This window comes from Penicillium psychrofluorescens (assembly GCF_964197705.1).
Source record: "Penicillium psychrofluorescens genome assembly, chromosome: 1".
Taxonomy (NCBI): Eukaryota; Fungi; Ascomycota; class Eurotiomycetes; order Eurotiales; family Aspergillaceae; genus Penicillium; species Penicillium psychrofluorescens.
Genome location: NC_133439.1, coordinates 853,915 through 876,419, shown reverse-complemented (window position 1 = coordinate 876,419; position 22,505 = coordinate 853,915). Strand labels below are relative to the sequence as shown.

General features: G+C 53.8%; 9 protein-coding genes across 9 annotated transcripts; 2 read left to right on the top strand and 7 right to left on the bottom strand.

Moving 5' to 3' along the window:
* Positions 1 to 1,130: 1,130 nt before the first annotated feature.
* Positions 1,131 to 2,201, bottom strand: PFLUO_LOCUS305 (uncharacterized protein; the record flags this gene model as incomplete). Its single annotated transcript, XM_073780267.1, has 2 exons — positions 1,131 to 2,075; positions 2,133 to 2,201. 2 exons carry the CDS (start codon positions 2,199 to 2,201, stop codon positions 1,131 to 1,133), a joined length of 1,014 nt encoding a protein of 337 aa, XP_073634403.1.
* Positions 2,202 to 2,961: 760 nt separating this feature from the next.
* PFLUO_LOCUS304 (uncharacterized protein) lies at positions 2,962 to 4,713 on the bottom strand (the record flags this gene model as incomplete). The annotated part of the gene is made up of 1 exon (XM_073780256.1): positions 2,962 to 4,713. The coding sequence occupies one exon, from the start codon at positions 4,711 to 4,713 to the stop codon at positions 2,962 to 2,964; it is 1,752 nt and encodes a 583-aa protein (XP_073634402.1).
* Positions 4,714 to 5,306: 593 nt separating this feature from the next.
* Positions 5,307 to 8,197, bottom strand: PFLUO_LOCUS303 (uncharacterized protein; the record flags this gene model as incomplete). The annotated part of the gene is made up of 3 exons (XM_073780245.1): positions 5,307 to 5,428; positions 5,488 to 5,757; positions 5,815 to 8,197. 3 exons carry the CDS (start codon positions 8,195 to 8,197, stop codon positions 5,307 to 5,309), a joined length of 2,775 nt encoding a protein of 924 aa, XP_073634401.1.
* Positions 8,198 to 8,767: 570 nt separating this feature from the next.
* On the bottom strand, positions 8,768 to 10,696 carry PFLUO_LOCUS302 (T-complex protein 1 subunit delta; the record flags this gene model as incomplete). Its single annotated transcript, XM_073780234.1, has 7 exons — positions 8,768 to 9,622; positions 9,681 to 10,253; positions 10,301 to 10,330; positions 10,383 to 10,412; positions 10,469 to 10,491; positions 10,543 to 10,594; positions 10,649 to 10,696. 7 exons carry the CDS (start codon positions 10,694 to 10,696, stop codon positions 8,768 to 8,770), a joined length of 1,611 nt encoding a protein of 536 aa, XP_073634400.1.
* Positions 10,697 to 11,022: 326 nt separating this feature from the next.
* On the top strand, positions 11,023 to 12,494 carry PFLUO_LOCUS301 (26S proteasome regulatory subunit 7; the record flags this gene model as incomplete). The annotated part of the gene is made up of 4 exons (XM_073780223.1): positions 11,023 to 11,117; positions 11,170 to 11,284; positions 11,332 to 11,561; positions 11,615 to 12,494. 4 exons carry the CDS (start codon positions 11,023 to 11,025, stop codon positions 12,492 to 12,494), a joined length of 1,320 nt encoding a protein of 439 aa, XP_073634399.1.
* Positions 12,495 to 12,814: 320 nt separating this feature from the next.
* Positions 12,815 to 15,050, top strand: PFLUO_LOCUS300 (succinate dehydrogenase flavoprotein subunit; the record flags this gene model as incomplete). Its single annotated transcript, XM_073780210.1, has 6 exons — positions 12,815 to 12,856; positions 12,929 to 12,983; positions 13,044 to 13,117; positions 13,168 to 13,331; positions 13,386 to 14,774; positions 14,831 to 15,050. 6 exons carry the CDS (start codon positions 12,815 to 12,817, stop codon positions 15,048 to 15,050), a joined length of 1,944 nt encoding a protein of 647 aa, XP_073634398.1.
* A 902-nt stretch (positions 15,051 to 15,952) lies between these two features.
* On the bottom strand, positions 15,953 to 16,321 carry PFLUO_LOCUS299 (uncharacterized protein; the record flags this gene model as incomplete). Its single annotated transcript, XM_073780199.1, has 1 exon — positions 15,953 to 16,321. The coding sequence occupies one exon, from the start codon at positions 16,319 to 16,321 to the stop codon at positions 15,953 to 15,955; it is 369 nt and encodes a 122-aa protein (XP_073634397.1).
* A 1,340-nt stretch (positions 16,322 to 17,661) lies between these two features.
* Positions 17,662 to 19,189, bottom strand: PFLUO_LOCUS298 (argininosuccinate lyase; the record flags this gene model as incomplete). The annotated part of the gene is made up of 3 exons (XM_073780188.1): positions 17,662 to 18,170; positions 18,233 to 19,063; positions 19,138 to 19,189. The coding sequence occupies 3 exons, from the start codon at positions 19,187 to 19,189 to the stop codon at positions 17,662 to 17,664; spliced, it is 1,392 nt and encodes a 463-aa protein (XP_073634396.1).
* Positions 19,190 to 19,678: 489 nt separating this feature from the next.
* PFLUO_LOCUS297 (uncharacterized protein) lies at positions 19,679 to 21,720 on the bottom strand (the record flags this gene model as incomplete). The annotated part of the gene is made up of 4 exons (XM_073780177.1): positions 19,679 to 19,693; positions 19,768 to 20,000; positions 20,454 to 21,254; positions 21,309 to 21,720. The coding sequence occupies 4 exons, from the start codon at positions 21,718 to 21,720 to the stop codon at positions 19,679 to 19,681; spliced, it is 1,461 nt and encodes a 486-aa protein (XP_073634395.1).
* Between the last annotated feature and the right edge of the window lie 785 nt (positions 21,721 to 22,505).

The window sequence follows — 22,505 nt, the reverse complement described above, 5'->3', positions numbered from 1 at the left end:
ACACAGCACTTTGGACTCCCGGGTCTGTCAAATATTTGGTGATGTTGTTCGCGGTGAACATGTCTTTTTCGGTCTCTTTGGTGACACCCATTGAAGCAAAGTAGCGAAGTAGGCGGCCTTGAATTCATAAGCAAACGGCTCGCTTCGTTGTTATGAAGCCTCTCTCTTCTTTGTTATCGAGACTAGAAAGTCTTACCAAGTAGAGTCGGGGCTGCGCCGGTCTCCCCAGATAGCTCAGCAACGCTCAAAGGGGCTTCAGCCTCGCTGAGCCTAGTGAAGATTTTCAAGTCCAGGCCAACCCGAATAAGAACAGGTTGGAAGTGCTATTTTTTCGAGTATGGGAATCAGGATCGGAGGAAATACTGACAAAAATAATCAATTTATACAACATACCATGTAGGCTATTCTCTGCACTGTATCCCGTGACGTCTCGAGTGATGAAGCAAGATTACGAAGGCCATCTAGGATATCCAACCTAGTAGCTTCAGTGGCATTCTCAGCCAAAGCTTGAACTTGGGATATAATGCTATCCATTCTGGGTAGGATGGGAAAAATGGTTTTCTAGGTCTGACGGAGGCGGCTTTTGCTAGCGGGGAAGCTCCTGTTTATATGTCCGGGGGCGAGACCAGAGTCGGAACTGAGAAATAACTTGCTTAATGAGATCTTTAAGGGCCATTTCTAAAAAAAGAAACGAACGTTTTGCGTCTCGGGTACTTGTCTGGCGGGCGGCTTACGTTGGCAGCGGTATAAGGCTACTTGGGGCGTCTTACTCACCGGCCATGTCAAGTAAGTAATTGAGAAGATGTAATGATATTGAAGTCAAGAATAGGCATATGCACTAGTAAATCTACCATGCAACCAGATGTAACAATAATGAAAACGATGGGATCCCGTCTATCTATCGTATCTTTATTTATCGGGGTAGAGAAGCGGGGAAACTCTATAATTCAGGCGTCCCAGGGGACGCGTAGTTTCTATAATGGGAGATGGAGATCAAGAGACGTTTGATGAGAACTCAAGTCTGGGACATAGAACTAGATTCTGGAATTAGAGACTTCTCGTCGAAGCAATTCCCATGTTTATATTCATCTATTAATTCATCCAAACTCCATACATGTGGACTCTGTTTTCTAGGACGCCATACGCTCAACACGGAGTTGCAGCTCCTTTACCAAATCTATCCCAACCTTGGTAGACTCATCCAGGTCTTCATCTGATAATCCAAGTAGGTCATTCTGTTTCTTCTCCGAGAGATTATTGGAATCATCCGGATAAAACGCCCTTGCGTACAACAACTTGCTAAAGCCAGCCATGTTACCGGCTTTAACCTGCGCCAGGCCATCCTCGTATCGCTTCCTGGTGTCTTCATGAGTTATCGTCCAGTCAGCGTCAGTGGTACTAGTGACGCGCTTGACGCTCTCAAACATGTCGTTCTGGCTGACTGCAAAGCTCTCAATGTACACGCCCTTGTTGAGGAACGTCGACAGAGTAAGGCTTTTATCGTTTTCGTCCTCAGGCAGCTCGTTCAGGCTCAGTACCTTGGCCACAGCGCGCCCAATCTGCGATAACGTTGAAGTAGAGTTCTTGGTGTTGCCATCGTCGTAAATTGTCAGGGAACGCTTGTCAAAGTCGAATCCAAAGCGCGCATCTCCGCCCGCCAAGCTGTAATCGTACCAAAACCCACAGCACACCGTGATCCACTGCATGCCGAGCCCCTCAATCTCGTCCCTGTTGGACTTGGCCACGGGCCCCAGCAGCGTGTCCTCGCCGAGTTTAATGTTGTCAATGTCGGCGCCGTATCCGTTAGGCATAATGTAGGGAACGCCAGCTTTAGCAGCCGCCTGGACGAGCTTGCTGTGGGTGTCCCGGGGAGCAGTGGGGGCCATGGTTATGATAAAAAATTGCTGGCCCTTAAGGGCGGCAACAATGGTGGCCTCGTCATCGTAGTCGACTGGGGCGACTAGGACGCCCTCGGGCAGTTTGTTGCCGCTGTCTTTGCGGGAAAGAGCTGTTACTGTATGTCTTCCGGTCTTTAGAAGGGCGCTGGCAATGTGTGATCCAATTGTGCCTCCAGCCTAAGTATATTTGTTAGTATTGCTGTATACATGATCGTGGCTGATGGGTTTGCTTACGCCGACAATGGCGACTCTTTCGATGGCGTTTTTGAAGCCGACGGGCTGGTTTTTGGCGTACTTGGGCATTATTGTTCGGCTGATTATTGGAGTGTATTAATTGTTGCTTTTGTGGTCGAATGAGGCGGTTGGTGTTTAAGCTTGTGAGTGAGTGGTGATAGTCTGGCTAATTCTCTCTGGAGCAGGAATGCCAGTCTATTTATACATTCCAGAGTCTTGAGTGCTCTCTAAGTCTCTGAACTTCTCTCCATCTCAGCCTGGTCATATCTGATCGGGCTTAGAAATCCCAGAAAGAAGATCTTCGCCTTCTACGGAGAATATCCGAGTTAACTAAGTCAGAACATCAAACTTGATTCGCTTTGGAGACACTAGTGCTAGAGCTAAGGAGCTACAGCGGGCGAAGCCAGCCTGATTAGAGCCAACGATGGTGGGGGCCTAATAAGCCCGCGCCTCTCCGCCGCAGCAGCCGCCTGCAGCGATCCAGTAACACTGTTTGATGGGGCTCTAATGCGGCGGTAGGTGACTAATTCCGCAGTAGCCGCATATAAAGCCGCACGTAAAGCCGCAAGTAAAACCCGCACAAAACGCATGGCAATGATTATTCACCTACGGACCGAGGACCTGATGGACCTCTGATCATATCTGCAATTTCCGGAATAATAAAAAGAGAAAAAATCCAAACTAGGGGCTCGTTTGGGTATTAAAGTCTACCATAAGCACAACGCTGAACTTCATTAGATCGTCCTAGAATACTACAACATGGCTTGATAATTTACACATTGAGTTTCTGCTAAGTGAGATCAATCAATATTCAATGACCCCTGCGGCACTATAACTGAACGTCAGGGCCGAACATCGATAGATATGGCTCGATAAAGAACTGATCCCAATCCACCTCCCATTCCATATCTGGCATAGCAGTGTTGGTTTCGGATGCCGGCTGCGTCGGAAAGAATTGATAGTCCGCCTCGACAGCTTCTAACTGAGCCAGTTCCTTTCGCTTCTTGGCCATATTAAGACTGAGTAGATGCCGCGCCATCGATAACGCCTCACGCGTTAGCCCTGTATCGGCAGCCTTGATAAGGTTCTCTAAGCCCTTGAATGCAGCACCAATGTGGACAGAGGCGGCCGGTGTGTCCATGGCCAACAGGATGCAGGCATACTGGAAGACGCTGCCGATGACGTTCCAAAACAGACGACCCTGGTTAGCTTGCTGCTCGGCTGCCTCCACTGCGGCATTGCCGCTATCAATGACGAGCTTGATGACCTCGTCTGGTATGCGGACCTTGAGCTGGTAAAGGCGCCGATAGAAGCAGAATGCGATGTCCGCCTTGGTCACCACTAAAAACGGATGCGTGGTTTGGAACCCACCCAATACCTTGAGACGCTCAAATAGCTCCTCACTCGGAGTTGGGGGCTGCCATTCGAGCTGGAACGGAGAATTTGGCGATGGGATGATCTGGATTAATTGAACGAATTGGGAGGCAACAGACTCTGGTACGAGAATAGTAGGCTGGCAAGTCACGGCCCGAAAGTGTACAGGCGAACGATCGTACTCATAGGACAGCATATTATGCCCTGCCCACGAGATCCAAAAGATTTTCCTTAGTCGGTCTGCATCATGTCCGAGGACCGCAGCGCTGGCGATGGACGCCATCTTCTTGATGTTCTCTTCCTCGTGCAGGCCTATCGCTTCACATAGGTGCATTTGGGTGCATGAAGCGATCCAGGCATTGCTAGGGCGGGTTGTGGCCCGAAGGTAAAACACTCGCATGCCCCACGCGACGATATGGTCGATACCATGCAATCGCATAGAGGCCGGATCATCGAGAATGGCTTTGGCGTACTGCACTAGGTCGGACTCCCGCGGGTGTCTGTTGAGGGATAGGAACGACCCAAGAGCGGCCACACCAGCGGCCACTGCGGCAAAGGCGACCGCGTTGCTGCCAGAACTATGATAATAGTCCCGACATCGCTGGGCATAGATTCTCGGGTCCATCACGTCGCCGACGGGGCCCAATATTGAGAAGTACACTTCTGAGAAGAAGCCGAGATCTTTCTCCGATATCAGATTCCCCAGAAAGCAGTGGGCGTTGGATGCCTCCTCGGGACGAATACCAAAGTTGTAGGCAAAGGACCGCATTTTGGGAGGACTGTCGGAGCCAAGTGCCATACCCAGGACGTGAGGGAATGCCATGGCCGCGGATGCTCCGGAGTGTCTGAACTTTTGCTCGTCGAAGATGCCCGGGGAGGCACCGGCCACGACGGTGGGACTCTTCGTCGACGAGCCATCGGCTTCGCGGGAGCCTCGCTCCATGTGAGACCGGCTGCCTGGACTGCGCGCGGCGGGGACCCGGTTCGTCAGACGACTTTCACCGTTGAGGCTGGTGCGCTTAGCTGAGGGCGGAATAAGCACGCCACCACCCGTAGTATCAGTGGTGTCGTCGTCGGCGTACCTGCAGTTGTATTCATAAGTGGTGCACATGCCACAAGGATACATGGTGTCACATTTCCGCTTGCGCTGATGGCATGGGATGCATGCCTTTCTCGCGCGCTTGCGCTTGGAGATTGTAGTCGACATGACTGGCAAAAGGCTATGAGCTTGAAAGCCTACTGCTGTGAATATATAACTGTAGTACGGATGGTCTTGCGGCCGATCATCTCGGGGATGGAGTTGAGGCAATTATGGCATAGGTGATGTTATCAGCTAGCGATTGAACGTGTGCACCGCTAAGCTTGGATCGTGGTATGCTAGCCACCGCTAACGCGTAGAGTGGCGCTGAGTTCAGGATTATAATCCTTATCAGATGGACTCATCTCAGTCTCTGGAGGCTGGCGGACTTCGGGGCGGGAGAGGTCACCCTTGGTCTAACTCAAAGCGGCTAGCACATCTCCATTGTAGTTGGCATGAAGAAAGCAATGCCAATGAGTTCGTACTATCCACTACCATGCAAGATTCTTACTCAGAATAGTGAAACTACAGATCCGAAATTATATTCTCAAAAAAGGGAACCCTCGAATTGATTGCCCAGTATCACAAAACCGGAAGCAATCCTTCTTACATCCCATATGTCCATGACAGCTATTCTACTCTCGCAGCCAACTTAAATCCATGCATGTATTTATTTATAGTTCAAAAGAAAGTACAGTGTGAAAAGGAACCCCCGAAGCTGTTCACCCAAGAATAGAGAGTGATACCGCGCGCTTAGCTTTCCTCCACATCGATTCGATCGGTTTCGGATTCTCAATGCGATGCCACTCGCCATTAAAGGCATTGATGAGCCACATCGAAAGACCTGTCATGAAACAATTAGCCCCTTCTCTCCACCCCTGCTCAGGATTTGGGTGCACTCACGCTCGTAGACTAGCACATGCGCGTTATGGAAGTAAATGCTATGATCCGAATCCGGGAACACCAGCATATCATAGTTGGCGATGTTCGACTGGTCCAGCCGGTCGGTCAGCGCCAGTGTGTTCTGGAAATGGACGTTATCGTCGGCCACGCCGTGCATGATCAGGAACCGAATGTTCTCGCCCAGGGCCTCGACGTCGGTGATGGTGGCGTTATCGTAGCCGGAGGGGTTGTGCTCCGGGGTATGCATGTAGCGTTCTGTGTAGATGGAGTCTGGAAAGAAATTATTAGTATGCTGTAAAATCATAGACAGAACGACTGGGAACGAACCGTAGTATCTCCAGTCCGTCACAGGTGCCACGGCCATGCCGTACTGGAATGTCTGACCAGCATCCTGCTCGAGGATTTTCAACGTCATGAATCCACCATAGCTCCAGCCCCAAACGGCCATACGGGCTTCATCCACATATTTCTTCCCACCCCAAATCTTGGCGGTCTCAATCTGATCATGTGCTTCGTAGTAGCCTAAATTACCGCGAACGATGCAGCGCGCTTCTCGTCCGATGTACCCCGTGCCGCGGCCATCCACAGTAACGACAATGTAGCCCAGGTTCGAAGCGACGTAGGACTGGAAGTCCACGGTAAATTTGCGGTCCACCGTTTGAGAGCCGGGACCACCATATAAGAAGAAGAGAACTGGGTACTTTTTGGCTGGGTTGAAGTGTGGAGGACGACGCTCGAGTACCTGAAGTGTGTAGCCGTCGATTGTCACGTTTGAGTAAACTTCCGCTGGGAGAGCAAAGTCCTCGACCATTTTCTTCAAATCAGGGTTTTCTTCAATGACTTCCTCCTGCTCCACCTTGTCGCCGTGCGTGGTGATCACGGCTTGCCAGGGAACCGCGGGACCTTTGTAGCTGAGCAAGGCGTATCCAGTCCCGTGGGAAAATGAGATCTCGAAGAATCCGGCCTTTGAGGTATCCGTCAACGGTCGAAGGTCAGAGCCATCTAGCCTGACCTGGTAGACGTGGCGCTGAGTTGGTGCTTCTTTCGTTGCAACAAAGTACACCAGGCCTCTGGCCAAGTCAACGGCCGATGGAGCGTTGACCACCTCCCATTCCCCACTGGTGAGCATGATCGGTTCCGGGTTGTCGAGGGGCGTGAAATAAGCTAAGTGATCGTAGCCTTCATGGATCACCGTATCAACGTACCCGTCGTGCGGCCGGCCGCTGGCCGCGTCAGCTGGGATAAATCGGGTCGACTGTGAAGGTTCGACCCAACCACCGTCCAGCCCGGCAATATCCTCAGATCGAACTAACTTGCCAGACCGAGCCTTGGTGTCGATCACGAAGACCTTGACAATATCGCTTTCGCGGTTAGTCTCCCGAATCAGGACCTTGCCAGCAGATGCCCAGACAACTTCGATGATGATTCGGTCGTCGTCGACAAAGTCATCAGGCATGTCGATCGAGAAAACATCGCTTTTCTCAACATCGTAGAACTGCAGGCGAACCACTGGGTTTGGGGTTCCCGCTTTGGGGTATTTGATCTGTCGAACTTCTGGGTAGTTCTCAAGCCCCGGCGCTGGTTCCTTGCCAGACGGACGAGAGAGAAAGTACTGGACAGGGTATTCGGGGACAGCGGACTCGTTGGTGCGCATGAAGGCAATATACTTGCCATCGCCAGACCACCAGGTGCCACTATTGCCCGCGAAAACTTCCTCCTCATATACCCAGTCGGGAACGCCGTAGAAGAGATCCTTCCCACCATCTTTGGTAACGGGGACGGGTTTCGAGGAGTCCAGTTTCCGCATATACAAATTGTTTTCCCTGACAAACGCGACAGCATCGGAGTTGGGCGACCACTTGGCGAGCTGTGCTCGTCCATTCAGATGCTCAGGATCCAGGGCTTCGGCCTTCTGCGTCTCCACGTCGAAAATCCAGTAGTTTCCGTAATAAGAGTGTCTCCAGTTTCCCTGCTCCTCTGATAAGAGCAACACTTTCTTCAGATCGGGACTTGGCCACATCTTGGACATCCTGATCATGTCGCCGTCGACGGTCCACGCGTATGATTTCTTCATCAGAACTTTGGGCTCGGCGCCAGCGCCTCCATCCTTGCGACTGCGAATATCCTCCACGCGTAAATATCCCTCTCCGTCTTCGCCACGCTCCACAAGCAGGCCATCCTCTCCATCCGACCCTGCAATCCAAGAGATCGCGTGCGACTTGGCAAACCACTGCCCCGTCAACACCTGCTCCAGTGTCACGGGCTTCCCATAGCTCGTACCACCGGTCGCCGAGTCCGGATCATGGATGCTGACAGATGAGTTGGAGGATTTGGCCGCGGCACTGGGCCGCCTCTGTGTGAGGAAGAGCACGAATGCAAGCACCCAGCCGCCGACACATAGGAGGCCGAGCAACCAGACTATCCGGCGCGTGCGACTTCCGGACCCCGTCTTCTTCTTCGTATTCTTCTTCGTGGGCGTAGGTAAAAAGGGCTCGTCGGGTTCTGGCTCTGCTCCGTCCTCGATGTCTCGATAGCGTGTGTGTTCTTCCCCTTCTGTCTCCGCTACGTTGGACCCCTTGTACCGATCCAGGAATGTGGCGGAGGCGACCGACAGGCCTGAGTCGAAGGTTGATTGTGAGGCGAAGGAGGCCGACCGCTGGCGTGTCAACGGTACCGATTCCGGGTTGCCCTCATCGTCGAGCTTCCCCATGGTCGTTTCGATGGGCGGTTTGGTCGGACGGAACTCCACGATAAACGAGTCAGATCAGGTCCGCCTCTTATCGGGGCGGGATGCGGAGTCCAGTGAATGACCCGCCACAAGAACATGTACAAGGGCTGTCAAGACGATGGAATGGATCTGAGAAGACGGTCTCGCATTTCAATCGAGTTCTTAGGATCATTTGCCCTGCACAGGTGTTGGACGTTCGTTCCTTCTGGCGCCCATGACGATTGGGGCGACAAAGAGCTTATTGAGGGCTGGCGGTGGCCCTTATTCAAATCCCTTTTCGACATCGGCCCGGCTGTCAATAAGAAAGACGAAAATAGTGCAATCTGCGTTGGATAGACAGACATGGGAATGAGAACACTGCTGCCAGGGAGACAGTAAACTACACCTGGGCAGATACATATCGAAAGCACGGAGTTGGAAGGTGAAGCAACAAACTGTACTTTCTACGGCCATAAAGAACTCCGGAGTATACAGTTCAAGTTTTTTCTATTGTGCAAAATTCCATTTCTTTTTAATTACTCATTGCAATCGCATCATACAACGCTCAGCCGCTTACCGCGACAGAGCAATGTCGTCAATTCTCATGATCATCTTCACCGTCTCGGCCGCCAACTCAATAGCGCTGGTGCTCACCAGCAGCGGCTGCAGGATGTTCTCCTCGGTGATGTCGTCCTTGACACCGCCGCTGCGGATGCTCACACCCGCATTGTGCTGGCCCTGCGCGTGGCGGTGTCGCAAGTCGGTGACAACCTTGATCGAGTTCAGGCCTGCGTTCTCAGCGAGCGTGGTCGGCACAACCTCCATGGCATCGGCAAATGCCTTCCAGCAGATCGATTCGGTCCCGGTGAGCTCGCGTGCGCGCATGGCGAGCGCGTGAGCTACTTCAATCTCCGGGGCACCACCGCCAGCGATAAGGGCGCGCTTCTTGACCAGACAACGAATCACACACAGAGCGTCGTGGAGCGATCGTTCGGCCTCGTCCAGGATCAGGTTGTTGGCGCCGCGGGCGACAATCGAGACGGTCTGGTTGAGAGCGGCGGGGGGCGATTTGATGCCGGTGATCTTGACATACCGGGCGCCGGAAGCCTGGACCTCCTCGACGAGATCGGCGGTACCCAGCTTGTCTTCGGTGAAGGAGTCGACGTTGGCGACCGGCTTGCAGCCAAGACTCTTGCACAGGAACTCGACCTCGTCCCGCTCGATGTCCTTGATGGCCAGGATCTTCAGCCGCGAAAGGAAGTGTAGCGACAGCTCGTTGACGGCATCACGGAGGATAGACTTTTGGATCAGGAGCACATTGCACTTGGTCTTTTGGATCTTCTTCACCATATTCAGCATGTACTGGCGCTCCTCCTTCAGAATCTTGTCCATCTGGCGGTAGTCGTTCACCACGATCTGGTTCTCCATCTACACAACAAACAGTCAGCTCCAACTCATAATTCGTAGGAAGTAAAAAAAAGCGTACATCCGGCTTGGGCGGGCTCAGCTGGAATTGGATGAGACCTATCCGGGCCTTCTCAATCCTCGTCGGACCTCCGCTGCTCTTGATGACCGGCTGGTTCAAGACCAAGCCATCAACCATCTCACTGTCCTCAATTGTCCCGCCAACTTTCTTGACTATCCGAATATCACGCAGGTCCACGTTGTCGGCAGTCTTGGGATCAACCACCTTCAGGACCGAGTCGACAGCCATCGGACCCAGCAGGCCAGAGTGCTGAGACACAATCTTCGAAGAAAGCGAGGTTGCGGCGGCTTGGAGGAGGGTAGCGCGATCGGTCAGGTTAATCGGACGAGACATGTTGTGAAGAATTTCGACGGCGGCGCCTGCGGCTCTCTGAAAAGATTCGGAAATCACAGTCGGGTGAATGCCCTTGGCTAGCAACCGGTCGGCGGCGCCGAGCAAGCTGCCAGCAATGACAACCACCGAGGTTGTTCCATCACCAGCCTCGACATCCTGGGCCGCACTGAGGTCGACCAGCATCCGGGCGGCCGGGTGCATAACGCTCATATCCTTCAACATGGTGTTTCCATCATTGGTCTGCGGGAGTCAGTCGGGGGTCGCGGTGACAGGAGGGGATAGCGTACAATGATCGTTTGTCCCTTGGGTGTTTGAATCTAGAAAGCCATCAGCATTGGGGTAGGTGTTGAAAGTCGCATAGGTACTCACCATCTTATCCATTCCACGAGGTCCCAATGACTGTGTATCTCGTTAGCCCCTCGTCTCCGCAACCCGCAATGTGTGAACAATCGTACCGTCCGGATGGCATCGGCGACAGCTATGCATTGTCAGTCGAACTCGCAAAGACTCGAATAATTAAGCCACATACCTCTAGCCGCGAGAATGTTGGATGCCCGCACCGCCATCGGCTTCTCCTTGTCCTGCACACACTATCAGCCTGCATCCCACCACACGCACGCCACATCGAAACATACCTTGAAGGAGCCGCTGACAGGGGCAGCCGGGGCTGCTGTGGTCGCCATAATGAAGATTGGGGCACAAGCAACCGAAGAGAAAGAGAGGCAAGAAGTGGGATGGAGGGAAAGGAGTGCAATGTATTGTCAGTCGGTCAGTGTGGACGGGAAATTCTACGAAGGCGGTGAGAACGAGCTCAGCTCAGCAGCTACATCACACGCTCCCTTCTGTCGTTCCATCTCTTTCCCCTGCACTTGTCCATCCACTGTCAGTCCCTGATTTCGAGTTCCCCCAAATTAGCCTTTCGGTTTTCGCTTCTCCTCATACTCTACATCGTTACTGCGTCTGCCTCCCGTCCTAGCTCCTTGGCCCGGGGCTGTCATCATCTCTCACCATGCCTAGCGCCACCGGAGAGAGCTGGGAGAAGTACAAGAAGAACTTCGCCGACGACGAGGAGCCCGAGAAGAAGATCACACCACTCACAGATGAGTCAGTTTTCGTTCCTGGATTGATGTCAATCTGGCTAACCCGGCCCCGGCAGTGACATCGCAGTACTCAAGACCTACGGGGCGGCTCCCTACGCGACAGCCTTGAAGAAGCTCGAGAAGGATATCAAAGACAAGCAAGCAAGTGTCAACGAGAAGATTGGTGTCAAGGTGCGGATGCAGTCCCTTCGATGAAATGCAGGAGCTCATGTCCCCAGGAATCCGACACCGGTCTCGCACCTCCACACCTTTGGGATGTTGCCGCCGACCGGCAACGCATGGCCGAAGAACAGCCATTGCAAGTCGCTCGATGCACCAAGATCATCCAGGATGAAAAGGACTCGGATAAGAGCAAATATGTCATCAACGTGAAGCAGATCGCCAAGTTCGTCGTCAACCTAGGGGAGCGCGTGAGTCCGACGGATATTGAGGAAGGCATGCGCGTTGGGTAAGTCATCTCCACGATTTGAAGGCTGTGCAGTCACTGACGCAGCTTTACAGTGTGGATCGGAATAAGTACCAGATCATGCTTCCTCTCCCTCCGAAGATCGACCCCAGCGTGACGATGATGACGGTCGAGGATAAGCCCGACGTGACATACGGTGACGTGGGTGGATGCAAAGAGCAGATTGAGAAGCTACGAGAGGTGGTGGAGATGCCGTTGCTGTCGCCAGAACGATTCGTGAATCTGGGTATCGACCCGCCCAAGGGCGCTCTACTCTACGGACCCCCCGGTACAGGAAAGACCCTGTGTGCTCGAGCGGTGGCCAACCGAACGGATGCGACCTTCATCCGTGTGATCGGAAGTGAACTGGTCCAGAAGTACGTGGGTGAGGGTGCGCGGATGGTCCGCGAGCTGTTCGAGATGGCCCGTACCAAGAAGGCGTGCATCATCTTCTTTGACGAGATTGATGCTGTCGGTGGCGCTCGCTTTGATGACGGTGCGGGTGGTGACAACGAAGTGCAGCGCACCATGCTGGAACTGATCACGCAGCTGGACGGATTCGACTCCCGTGGTAACATCAAGGTCATGTTCGCGACCAATCGGCCGTCCACCCTGGACCCGGCCCTGATGCGGCCTGGTCGAATCGACCGCAAGATCGAGTTCTCCTTGCCGGACGTGGAGGGCCGGGCGAACATCCTGCGCATCCACGCCAAGAGCATGTCGGTCGAGCGTGATATTCGCTGGGAGCTCATCTCCCGGCTGTGCCCCAACGCGACGGGTGCCGAGCTGCGCAGTGTCGCGACAGAGGCCGGCATGTTCGCGATCCGGGCGCGGCGCAAGGTGGCCACGGAGAAGGACTTTTTGGCATCGGTCGAGAAGGTGATCAAGGGCAACCTGAAGTTCAACTCGACTGCGACGTACATGCAGTACAACTAGTTGGGAGTGTATTACCATCCTCTATTTCAATTCTAGCTATCTTATAGTAGTGAATTTGTACTGTTGTCACACGGAGATTCGTTTAGGGAGACAGCCGAGGGAAATCAAATTGTTCGCCCGTGATTGGCCCCCGGCTCTCTGCTCGGCACATCACGGGTGTGGGTGCTGACATAATGCCCTTTGGTTTTAGCAGAAGCAGCAGTTGCATTCCACCTCACTGTTCTGCCTCTCCCCTCTGTCCTTTTCCCCCCATCACCGGTTACGGTGTTTTGTGTTTGTTTCTGTCGGATTAGAGTCTTCCTTCGGATCCACCCGCCATCATGAGCTCACTGGGCATGCGGAGCCTAGCTCCCGTATCCAAGGTTGGTCCCCCGAGTGATTCTCGGCCCGTCTGCTTTGCCCGTGTTCGGCACTGACTGGTGATTGCCGCACAGGTTTCCCGTGTCTTGAGGGATCAGAGACGTCTCTTCTCGTCGTCTCGGCCGGCTGGTACGCTATCCCGAGAGCGTTGTTGCCCTCTTTCGTCGCGCTAACCCGCAATTCCTCCAGCCCGCATCTTCGCCAACCAGCCGCTGCGCGCCAAGGAGGCCAATGGCTACATCTCCGAGAAATACCCTATCATTGTAGGTCGGCTTCGATATATGGACACTGAGAGATGTTCTGACGGATACAGGACCACGAGTACGATGCCGTCGTTGTTGGTGCCGGTGGTGCCGGTCTGCGTGCTGCCTTCGGACTCGCCGAGGCTGGATTCAACACTGCCTGTGTTTCGAAACTGTTCCCCACGAGAAGTCACACGGTTGCGGCTCAGGGTGGCATCAACGCTGCTCTTGGAAAGTAGGTCCACTCGCGGTCTGCATGTGCTGGATTTGCAACTAACAGTCTGAATAGCATGCACCCCGACGACTGGAGATGGCACATGTACGATACGGTGAAGGGTTCCGATTGGCTTGGTGACCAGGATGCGATTCACTATATGACCCGGGAGGCGCCCGCCAGTGTTCGTGAGCTCGAGGGCTACGGCTGCCCCTTCTCGCGTACTGAGGATGGTCGCATTTACCAGCGTGCTTTCGGTGGTCAGTCCAAGGACTTTGGTAAAGGTGGCCAGGCATATCGCTGTGCCGCCGCCGCTGACCGTACCGGCCACGCCCTGCTGCACACCCTCTACGGGCAGTCTCTCCGCCACAACACCAACTACTTCATCGAGTACTTCGCTATCGATCTGCTGATGGAGGATGGTGAGTGCCGCGGTATCCTCGCCTATAACCAGGAGGACGGTACCTTGCACCGTTTCAAGGCCCACCACACCGTCCTGGCCACCGGCGGTTACGGACGTGCCTACTTCAGCTGTACCTCGGCCCACACTTGCACTGGTGATGGTATGGCCATGGTCGCCCGTGCCGGTCTGCCCAACCAGGATCTGGAGTTCGTCCAGTTCCACCCCACTGGTATCTACGGTGCGGGCTGTCTGATCACTGAGGGCTCGCGTGGTGAGGGTGGCTACCTGCTCAACTCCGAGGGTGAGCGTTTCATGGAACGGTACGCTCCTACCGCCAAGGATTTGGCTTCGCGTGACGTTGTCTCTCGTTCCATGACCTTGGAGATCCGCGAGGGCCGTGGTGTCGGCCCCGAGAAGGACCACATCTACCTGCAGCTCAGCCATCTGCCCGCTGAGCTTCTGCACGAACGTCTGCCCGGTATCTCCGAGACTGCCTCGATTTTCGCCGGCGTCGATGTCACCAAGCAGCCCATCCCCGTCCTGCCTACTGTCCACTACAATATGGGTGGTATCCCCACCAAGTACACCGGTGAGGTTCTGACCGTGGACGAGGCGGGCAAGGACAAGGTCGTGCCGGGTCTGTTCGCTTGCGGTGAGGCTGCCTGTGTGTCTGTGCACGGTGCCAACCGCCTGGGTGCCAACTCCCTGCTTGATCTGATCGTCTTCGGCCGTGCCGTGTCGCACCGCGTCCGCGACATCTCGACCCCCGGCAAGCCCCACAAGGAGCTGTCCTCCGACGCGGGTGCCCAGTCGATCAAGGACCTCGACTTCGCTCGCAATGCCGACGGCCCCAAGTCGACCTTTGAGATCCGGAATGCCATGCAGAAGACCATGCAGACGGACGTCAGCGTGTTCCGTACCCAGGAGAGCCTGGACGAGGGTGTCAAGAAGATTAACGAGATTGACCAGTGGTATGACCAGGTCGGCACCAAGGACCGCAGCATGATCTGGAACTCGGATCTGGTTGAGACCATGGAGCTCCGCAACCTGTTGACTTGCGCGTATGTATACTCGTTGACCTGCCATTAGATATCTTACTAACCGTTTGTGTCCACAGTACCCAAACTGCCGTCGCCGCCTCCAACCGTACGGAGTCCCGTGGTGCTCACGCCCGGGAGGACTTCCCCGACCGTGATGACGAGAAGTGGATGAAGCACACCCTCACCTGGCAGAAGAAGGCCCACGGCAAGGTCGACTTGGACTACCGTGCCGTTGAGGGCAATACCATGGATGCCAACGAGTGCAAGCCGGTGCCTCCTTTCAAGCGTACCTACTAAGCTCGTTACCCCGGAAATGGATCGATCCCCAGTGTAGGAGTTGTTTCAGAGTGTCGATCACCGACCAGCATCTTGGTTTCGACTGACTTGCCTCGTCGATCGGCACCCAGGAGTCGTGCAAAAGACTACGTTTTTATTGATTGTGTTACTTACCATCTTGTATAGCCATATTATTTCCTTTTATCTCTCAGGCGAAGAAAGAGTTGGTGTACTGAGCAGTGTTTTTCTCTCAGTTGTTCTATACGATTGGAACTGTTTTCTTTTGTGCCCGTTGTGTTTCCCGTAGTTGTAGCAACACAGCCTCGTTCTTTGTGGTCGGACTCGGCGAGGATGTGGCGTTATAGACGGGCCAAGGGCTAGGGGGAGTCGACAAAGAACCTCCTTCTCGGACCCTCGCTCCTCCAACAGCACACGGGTGCAAGGTATCCTGCGATGACCGGGGATTCGATTGGCGGTTTCTCCATGCAACTGTGCCACCAACAACCCCCGACCCAATCGAGAGATCTGTGGCGCACCAACAGCTCTTACATTGCATTCCTATATTTGGATTAACACGAGGGACGATCTGACGGACAAAGAATATGAACCTCAAAATCTCTTTCCCAACAAGGTTTTCTCTTTCAAGGCCATCATCAAGGAGCGACCCTGGCCAACGTGCCGCTGCAGCCCTGAGTCCTGGAAAGACATGTTCGTCTTGCAAGAAGTATGATTTCTTCCATTTCCAACAACCATAGAGACTTTGGGTGATTTCAGTCCTGCATCTATCCTGTTTCCTATCACATCTTTTCTGCCACTATGGCGGCGGTCCCAGAGATGGACGTCTTCAACCTGTTTCCTAGAGCGGAGAGTCTGTACCAGACCTGCCCCAGCGGCAAGCAGTGGTATGTCTGCAGCAAAGGAGACTACAGTGGCTGCTGCTCTAGCGATCCTTGCACGACGGGCGTATGTCCAGATGACGACTCGACTGCTTCGGAGACAACGACATTAACCACCAAGTCTTCGTCGACGTCGACGTCAACGTCGAAGACATCGACGGACACAACGGCTTCGATATCTTCACTGCCAACTAGTAGCACGTTAGCAGACGCAACGGCGGTACAGACAACCGTACCGACCACTTCTGCCACTGGTTCGATCACTGGTTCGATCACTGGTTCGATCACTGATTCGACCACTGGCTCAACTGCTGTCGCTACTGCTACTTCGAGCAGTTCACCGAGTACACATTCTAGCAACCACGGGGCAATCATCGGCGGAGCCGTGGGTGGCATTGCAGCTGTGGCACTGTGTATTGTCTTTTTCTTCCTCTGCTGGCGCCGCAAGAGGAAACGAGGCTGGATCCTCATGAGCTGGCGAAGGAGCCAGACCAATACGTCCAACCATGATCCTGAGATGACTTCTAGTCTTGGTACTAACTTCTCACGGTCTACCAATGACACCAGCTGTCTGAGCAGTAAGCAAGCTCCAAAAGCCATAGTTCGAGGTAAACACATCTGACAAGCACGACTCCATAATCCAGGCTCACAAACACGCGCAACATCCTCAACCACAGCCTCGGGATCCAACCCATCAGATTCCTCCGCGGGCCTCCTGACCGGATCTTCCTTCGAGTCGTCAACCCTCAATCAAACTACACAGCAAACACCCCCATCCAATGACCTCGCTTTCCCTCCGCAAACTCACCCAACTACAACAACAACCCGCACATCCCCAGCGGGAATCCCGGCCGAACTCTCCGATACAGGCTTCTGGCGCACGCACTGCGAACTACCGCATAACCCGCAAAGAGAACTAATCAACCTCTCCGTTTCGCAGCCAAAACGCAGAGCCGTACAGCAGCAGTTCCAGCAGAGCCTAAGCCGGCACCAGCAGAGTACTCTCCAGAGATGGGATTTCCCCAGTTCCACTCGATATAGTCCCAGGGGTTCCAGTCAGGACTTCCTCGCTAACGCACCTCCGCTCCCTGCGCCGCGACAGATCATTACGAAGGACGGAGTCGTGCTCGGGGCGAATATGGATCGCTATTCGACTGCGTTTGAGTTTACGTCGTTGTCGGCGCAGACTAATAATGGAAATGGAAAGGATCCCCAGCAGGAGTGTGCTGCTCATGATCATGACCATGACCATGTTATGAGTTTTATGCAGTATGATAATGCAACTGGGGCTGGTGGACAAAGGCATGCGGTAGAGCTACCGAGGAATCAGAGGACAAGGAGAGAGTCGATGGTTGGGAAGACTTCGCCTTCGGGTGTTGTCGCTCCTGCTCCTGCGTCGAAGTCAATGCCTTCTTTGGCTTTGTTCCAGGAGGACGAGGTGATCTACTCGCCCACTGACATGCCGCCAGCGTATGTAGCAGAGGAGGGCGTGTCGCCGAAAGATGTCAAGTCTCCGTCGGGGACGATGGGATGAGACATTGAAATGTGTTGCTATTTCTTTCTGTGGGATGTCATACTAGGTGTTTGGATTTTGATTCCCCTACCGTTTTCTGTATTGATTTCTTCCTCACAATGTGATACTCTTACTGCATAATTCATACTTCGTAGCATTTTATCTAACCGAAATCACAATGCCGCATACATACATCTAAATATAACTGGGCAGCCCAAGATGTCTACAGCAGACCCTTCAGCACGGAGGTCTGCTCAATAACGGCCCGTTTGCTGGTGCCACCAACAGCATCTTTCAGCTCAACGGCACGCTCATAGTCCAGACAAGCCTGGACATCATCACCAAACCGGGCATCCACGTTCTTAAGCTGGTCCAGCGAGAGCGTATCCATGGGGACACCGGTCTGCTCTGCCAGCGCAACCACGCGACCAGAAATATGGTGGCCCTCGCGGAAAGGCACACCCTTGCGGACGAGGTAGTCCGCGATCTCGGTAGCCAGCATCTCCGGGGCCAGGGCGGCGGTCATCTTCTCCGGGATGACGATTAGGGTCGACAGAACGCCGGTGGCGATCTGGATGCTGTCGCTGACGGTCTTGACATGGTCTAGCATGGGCTCGACGCTCTCCTGCAGGTCCTTGTTGTAGGTTGTTGGCAGGCCCTTGATCGTCATCATCAGGCCGGCCATTTGGCCGAAAGCGCGACCGGATTTGCCACGGAGGAGCTCGAGGCTGTCTATAAATGCATTAGCGATGACTGAGCGAGCAAAAGAACGAAGGGAGGGATAGAATACTCACCGGCGTTCTTCTTCTGGGGCATGAGCGACGATCCCGTCGAGTAAGCGTCCGACAGACGGACAAAGCCAAACTCCAGACTGCTGTAGATAATCAAGTCCTCGGCCCAGCGCGAAATCTTCAGCATGAACGAGCTGCCCCACTGCATGGTCTCCATAGCGAAGTCGCGGTCCGCCACAGCGTTCATGGAGTTGTACAGCAGGCCGTCGAACCCGAGCTCCTTCGCCATGGCCTCGCGGTCAATCTGGAACGGGTTACCCGCCAGCGCTCCGGTACCGAGCGGGCTGCGGTTGACCCGACGGATGACCTCGCGCAGACGCTGCAGCTCGCTGGCAAAGGCGGTGGCATGCGACAGCAGCCAGTGGGACCAGCGGACGGGCTGGGCCTTTTGCAGATGCGTATAGCCCGGCATGAGGTAATCGATCTCCTGCTCGGCGCGGGACACAGAGACCTTGATCAGGTCGCAGAGGCAGCTGTCAATGGCACGCAGCTCGTCACGCAGCCACAAGCGCATGTCCGTAGCGACCTGCTCGTTGCGCGACCGGCCAGTGTGCAACTTACCGCCGATCTCCTTGCCAATAATCTCGCCCAGCCGACGTTCGTTGGCCGTGTGGATATCCTCGTCGTTCGGCTTGGCGACGAAGGTGTTTGTGCGCCATTCCTCGGAGATCTGCTGGAAGCCGCGCTCGATCTCGGCGAACTCGTTTGCGGTCAGGATCCCATTCTTGGTGTTCGCGCGGGCAAAGGCAATTGAGCCGGCGATGTCCTGTTTCCAGAAGACTCGGTCATAGGGAAGGGACTCGTTATACTGCACCATGAGGGGGTCGAGGCCCTCTGTTGTGGAATGATCGTGTGAGTCAGTGGGGATGAATGATAAAGTGCCGGTATGGGCATTGCATGCGACTCACGGGTGAACCGGCCTCCCCAGAGCATGTTCTCGGCGACTTTGGGGTTGCTCATCTTGGATGTTGGGGTCAATTGGAGGAGAAGGAGAAGAGCAAAGATGTCAAGGAGAGAAGCAAGCACTTTGGGGTGAATCATCCACGCTAACCCTAATTGGGATGACCCACTCTCCTATCACCGCAAGTATAGATCCACGTACTACTTACTACATGTAACAACTACATGTAACTAGTGTCTACCTATACTCCCAACCGCCGCACAGATTCAAATTTGACCCTTCCATCATTCACTTGGAGAACTCGCACAGGCATTTTGGTGCGTACTGATTCCTCACCAGGGATATTCATCGGGGCCGAGAAACCGACCACTCGGGAAACGCGGCGGCTGCATTGAGGACAGCTACTAGCAAAGCTGTCCTTGCTATCCTCCAGCTGTCTGATGCACACATTACAGAATTGATGGTTGCATGGCCTCACACTGCGTTGATTTTAGCCGCGGTATTAAGGGAAAGCGAACCACTCTATAACTCACATGCAATCACACAATCTACTTTCGCAAGTCCTACATATAGTAGGCTGAGATGGATCAAATTGGGGCTGAGAATTGGCGCCCTTGTTCTCGTCCATCTGGCTGACCGACTTGATATCATCGAACCTCCCACCGTTGAGCCGATCATCGATCTGTTCGTTGACGACGAAGAAAGGTAGTCTCTTTTCGACATACTCGTATGCGTCCATTGGAATCGGTGGAGGAACGATGTGCGTAACTTCTTCGCAACTGGTCGGGTCCAGGATGTGGACGTTAATCATACGCGCTGCAGCAACGTTCCATATGGATGGATGGTGAGGGTCGCGGTATATGTCCTGGACTACAGCACTGTCAGCGTTGTTCAAAGGGCCAGACTGGAGTAACTATGTCACTTTCCGTTCCGGCTCCAGGTGGAAACAGATTTACGTACCCAGCTTTCCTCCAGCTGCGAGCCCCATGGCTTTAACATTGTCTGGTTCATTTTTCATCTGCTCTCTTCCTTCTCCCCTCCAATCTGCTCTGCGTGGTGCTCTGTGCGGTGCTCCGCGGACAGGCATTTCTTCGTCCAAATAAATTGAATTATTTCTCCTTCGATGCAATAATCCTTTCTCTTGTGTCCTTTCTTCCCAGGATACTGGGACTGGTTCTTTTTCCAAGTCGCTCTCACTGCTCGTTGATGTAAACAATTTTTCATTGCGATCCCTCCAAGGAGGTGGTCCCCGTCCGCTTGTCTTGGCTTGTCTGCGAACCAGTCGGCTACGCAGTCGAGGGTCCTGATTGCTGTTTCTCCAACTATCCACGGCTCGCTGGATAAGACCGCGCTTTCCTCGCAAGGCTGGGTTCAATTCGGCCAACGCCCATCCGCCTGCGTTGCACTCGGTCTCATAGACCAACCGATTACCTCGGTATTGGTCCTTGCTGCAGCACGCCCGCGGATACACGCAGTTCTTTGTCTTGAACTCCTGACTGAGGTTATCCACGTTCACTGACTCGACATCACAGCGAATGGTGTATTCCATCTTGATTCTGTCGCGCGAGTATTCAAAGGCAATCCACTGCACGCCATTGCTTTCCTGACGCTCGACACGTGGTACTGTGGCTAGACTTGGTCTAGTCACTACGCTGGAGCTAGCTTCTAACGGCGGGCTTTGATAGGCGTTTTTGTTCTGCATACCGGGGTTGCCTATCCCAGGGAGCGGCGGATTTAGCATTGCTGGCTGCGGTGGAGTTGGTTGCTGCGACGAGTCCATCTTGAGAATAGAACTGTTCGACAGAGCGGAAGATTGTGGCGGCATCTGCGCCGAAATGGGGGCAGACGAGGTAGTGTAGTAGGATGATTCTTGCGACGGCGGTCCGAACGGGCTCTCGGAATGTAGGACAGCGTTTCCTAGACGTTGGGAGTGTGTGCTCGAGAGGATCGAGGTCACGGGTCGGTTAGGTGACGCAGGGCCGGGCTTCTGCGGTTGTACAAGTCCGGCTGATCGAAATTGTTGTAAGAAGTGCGGAGACTTGCCTGCAGCTTGAGGAGATGGCGGGTACGGCTTAGGATCATTTCTCTCGCCGTAGGGATTACGATGGACACCGTCAGCGGAGCCTGTCGGCCGTTAACCAAATGAAAAGAGATGGAGAAAAGAAGATGGGTACTTACAACCCTCCTCCTTCTCGGCCTGCTCGCAAACTTGTAAATCATACTCTGTATCATCCATGTAGTACGCACCGCCGAGACTGCTAAGCTGGCCATAGTAGTGTTCGGCGGGAATTCTACCGGTGACTGCATCGTTGCCGTTCTCGATCAAAGCGGTGGAGCTGCGAGCAGGGTCTGGATAGATCTTTGAAGGGGAAGCAACCCGAGAGCCAGAGTGAAGCTCAACCAGGCCAGCGACAGCAGCCATGTGTTTACGACGCTGGGAGGCACTGCGTGTTTTATCGGGCTCAGACCGGGCAGCACTCAACGCATGGCCATGAGGTTTGGAGCGAGTTCGAGAGCGGCTGCGACGCCCATTTTTGTCCTTGCGGACCAGCGAGTGACTTTTGCCTACCCACGAACCAATCCCCTGCATGTCCCGTTGAATTGTTTTAGACTTTGCATATGGGGCTCTATAGATACTGTTAGCTATTTTGTATAGCTACCAGCTAGGCTTCATTTACAGTACCTTTGAGGCGGGTCCCTGGACCTTTGAATCGATGGAGAAGTGGATTGCCCAGCAAATGTGGTGTAAGAGCTGCGTTTCTGGGGGCTTGGGGGTAGCTTTCCCGATCGAGTTCTTTTAAATGGATTTGGTCTTTTTGTCATATCTCGTGAAGGTGATTCTGAACCTCCAACTTTGCTCAGAGAAGGACTTGGTTCCCAAGTACTGCTAACATCGGAAATCCACTCTTCCTGGTCGGTAGAACTTTCCTCGGGATCGCCATCGTCATACAGGGCCTGAACAACCTAAAGTGAGATACTGCGAATATTCAAGTTTCAGTGTTTACCCACCTTCACATAAATTGTATCGGGCTCCCCATCACGACGGGTGATCTTCAAATCAGCAAGCACCATCGGTCTCTCAGATATCGAGTCAGGCGGATAAGAACGAAGTCTGTCGCCAGGTTTCAAACCCAGGCTTGCGGGTGTTTTGCTATCATCGAGAAATGGAATATCATCTTTCAGAGTCGTAAAATTCTCCTCTCGTGCTGCACGCAGCCACTTTGTGAGGCCTTGTCTGTATGCTGGTATCACCTCGATTTGGAGACCACCATGCTTTTCTTCGCCGGTTTTCTGCCCCTCAACTGTATAGCCTGAGCCCACTGCAATGCAACTTCTGTCAGTGTTGGGTTCATCAAGTTAAACAGCCACTTACAA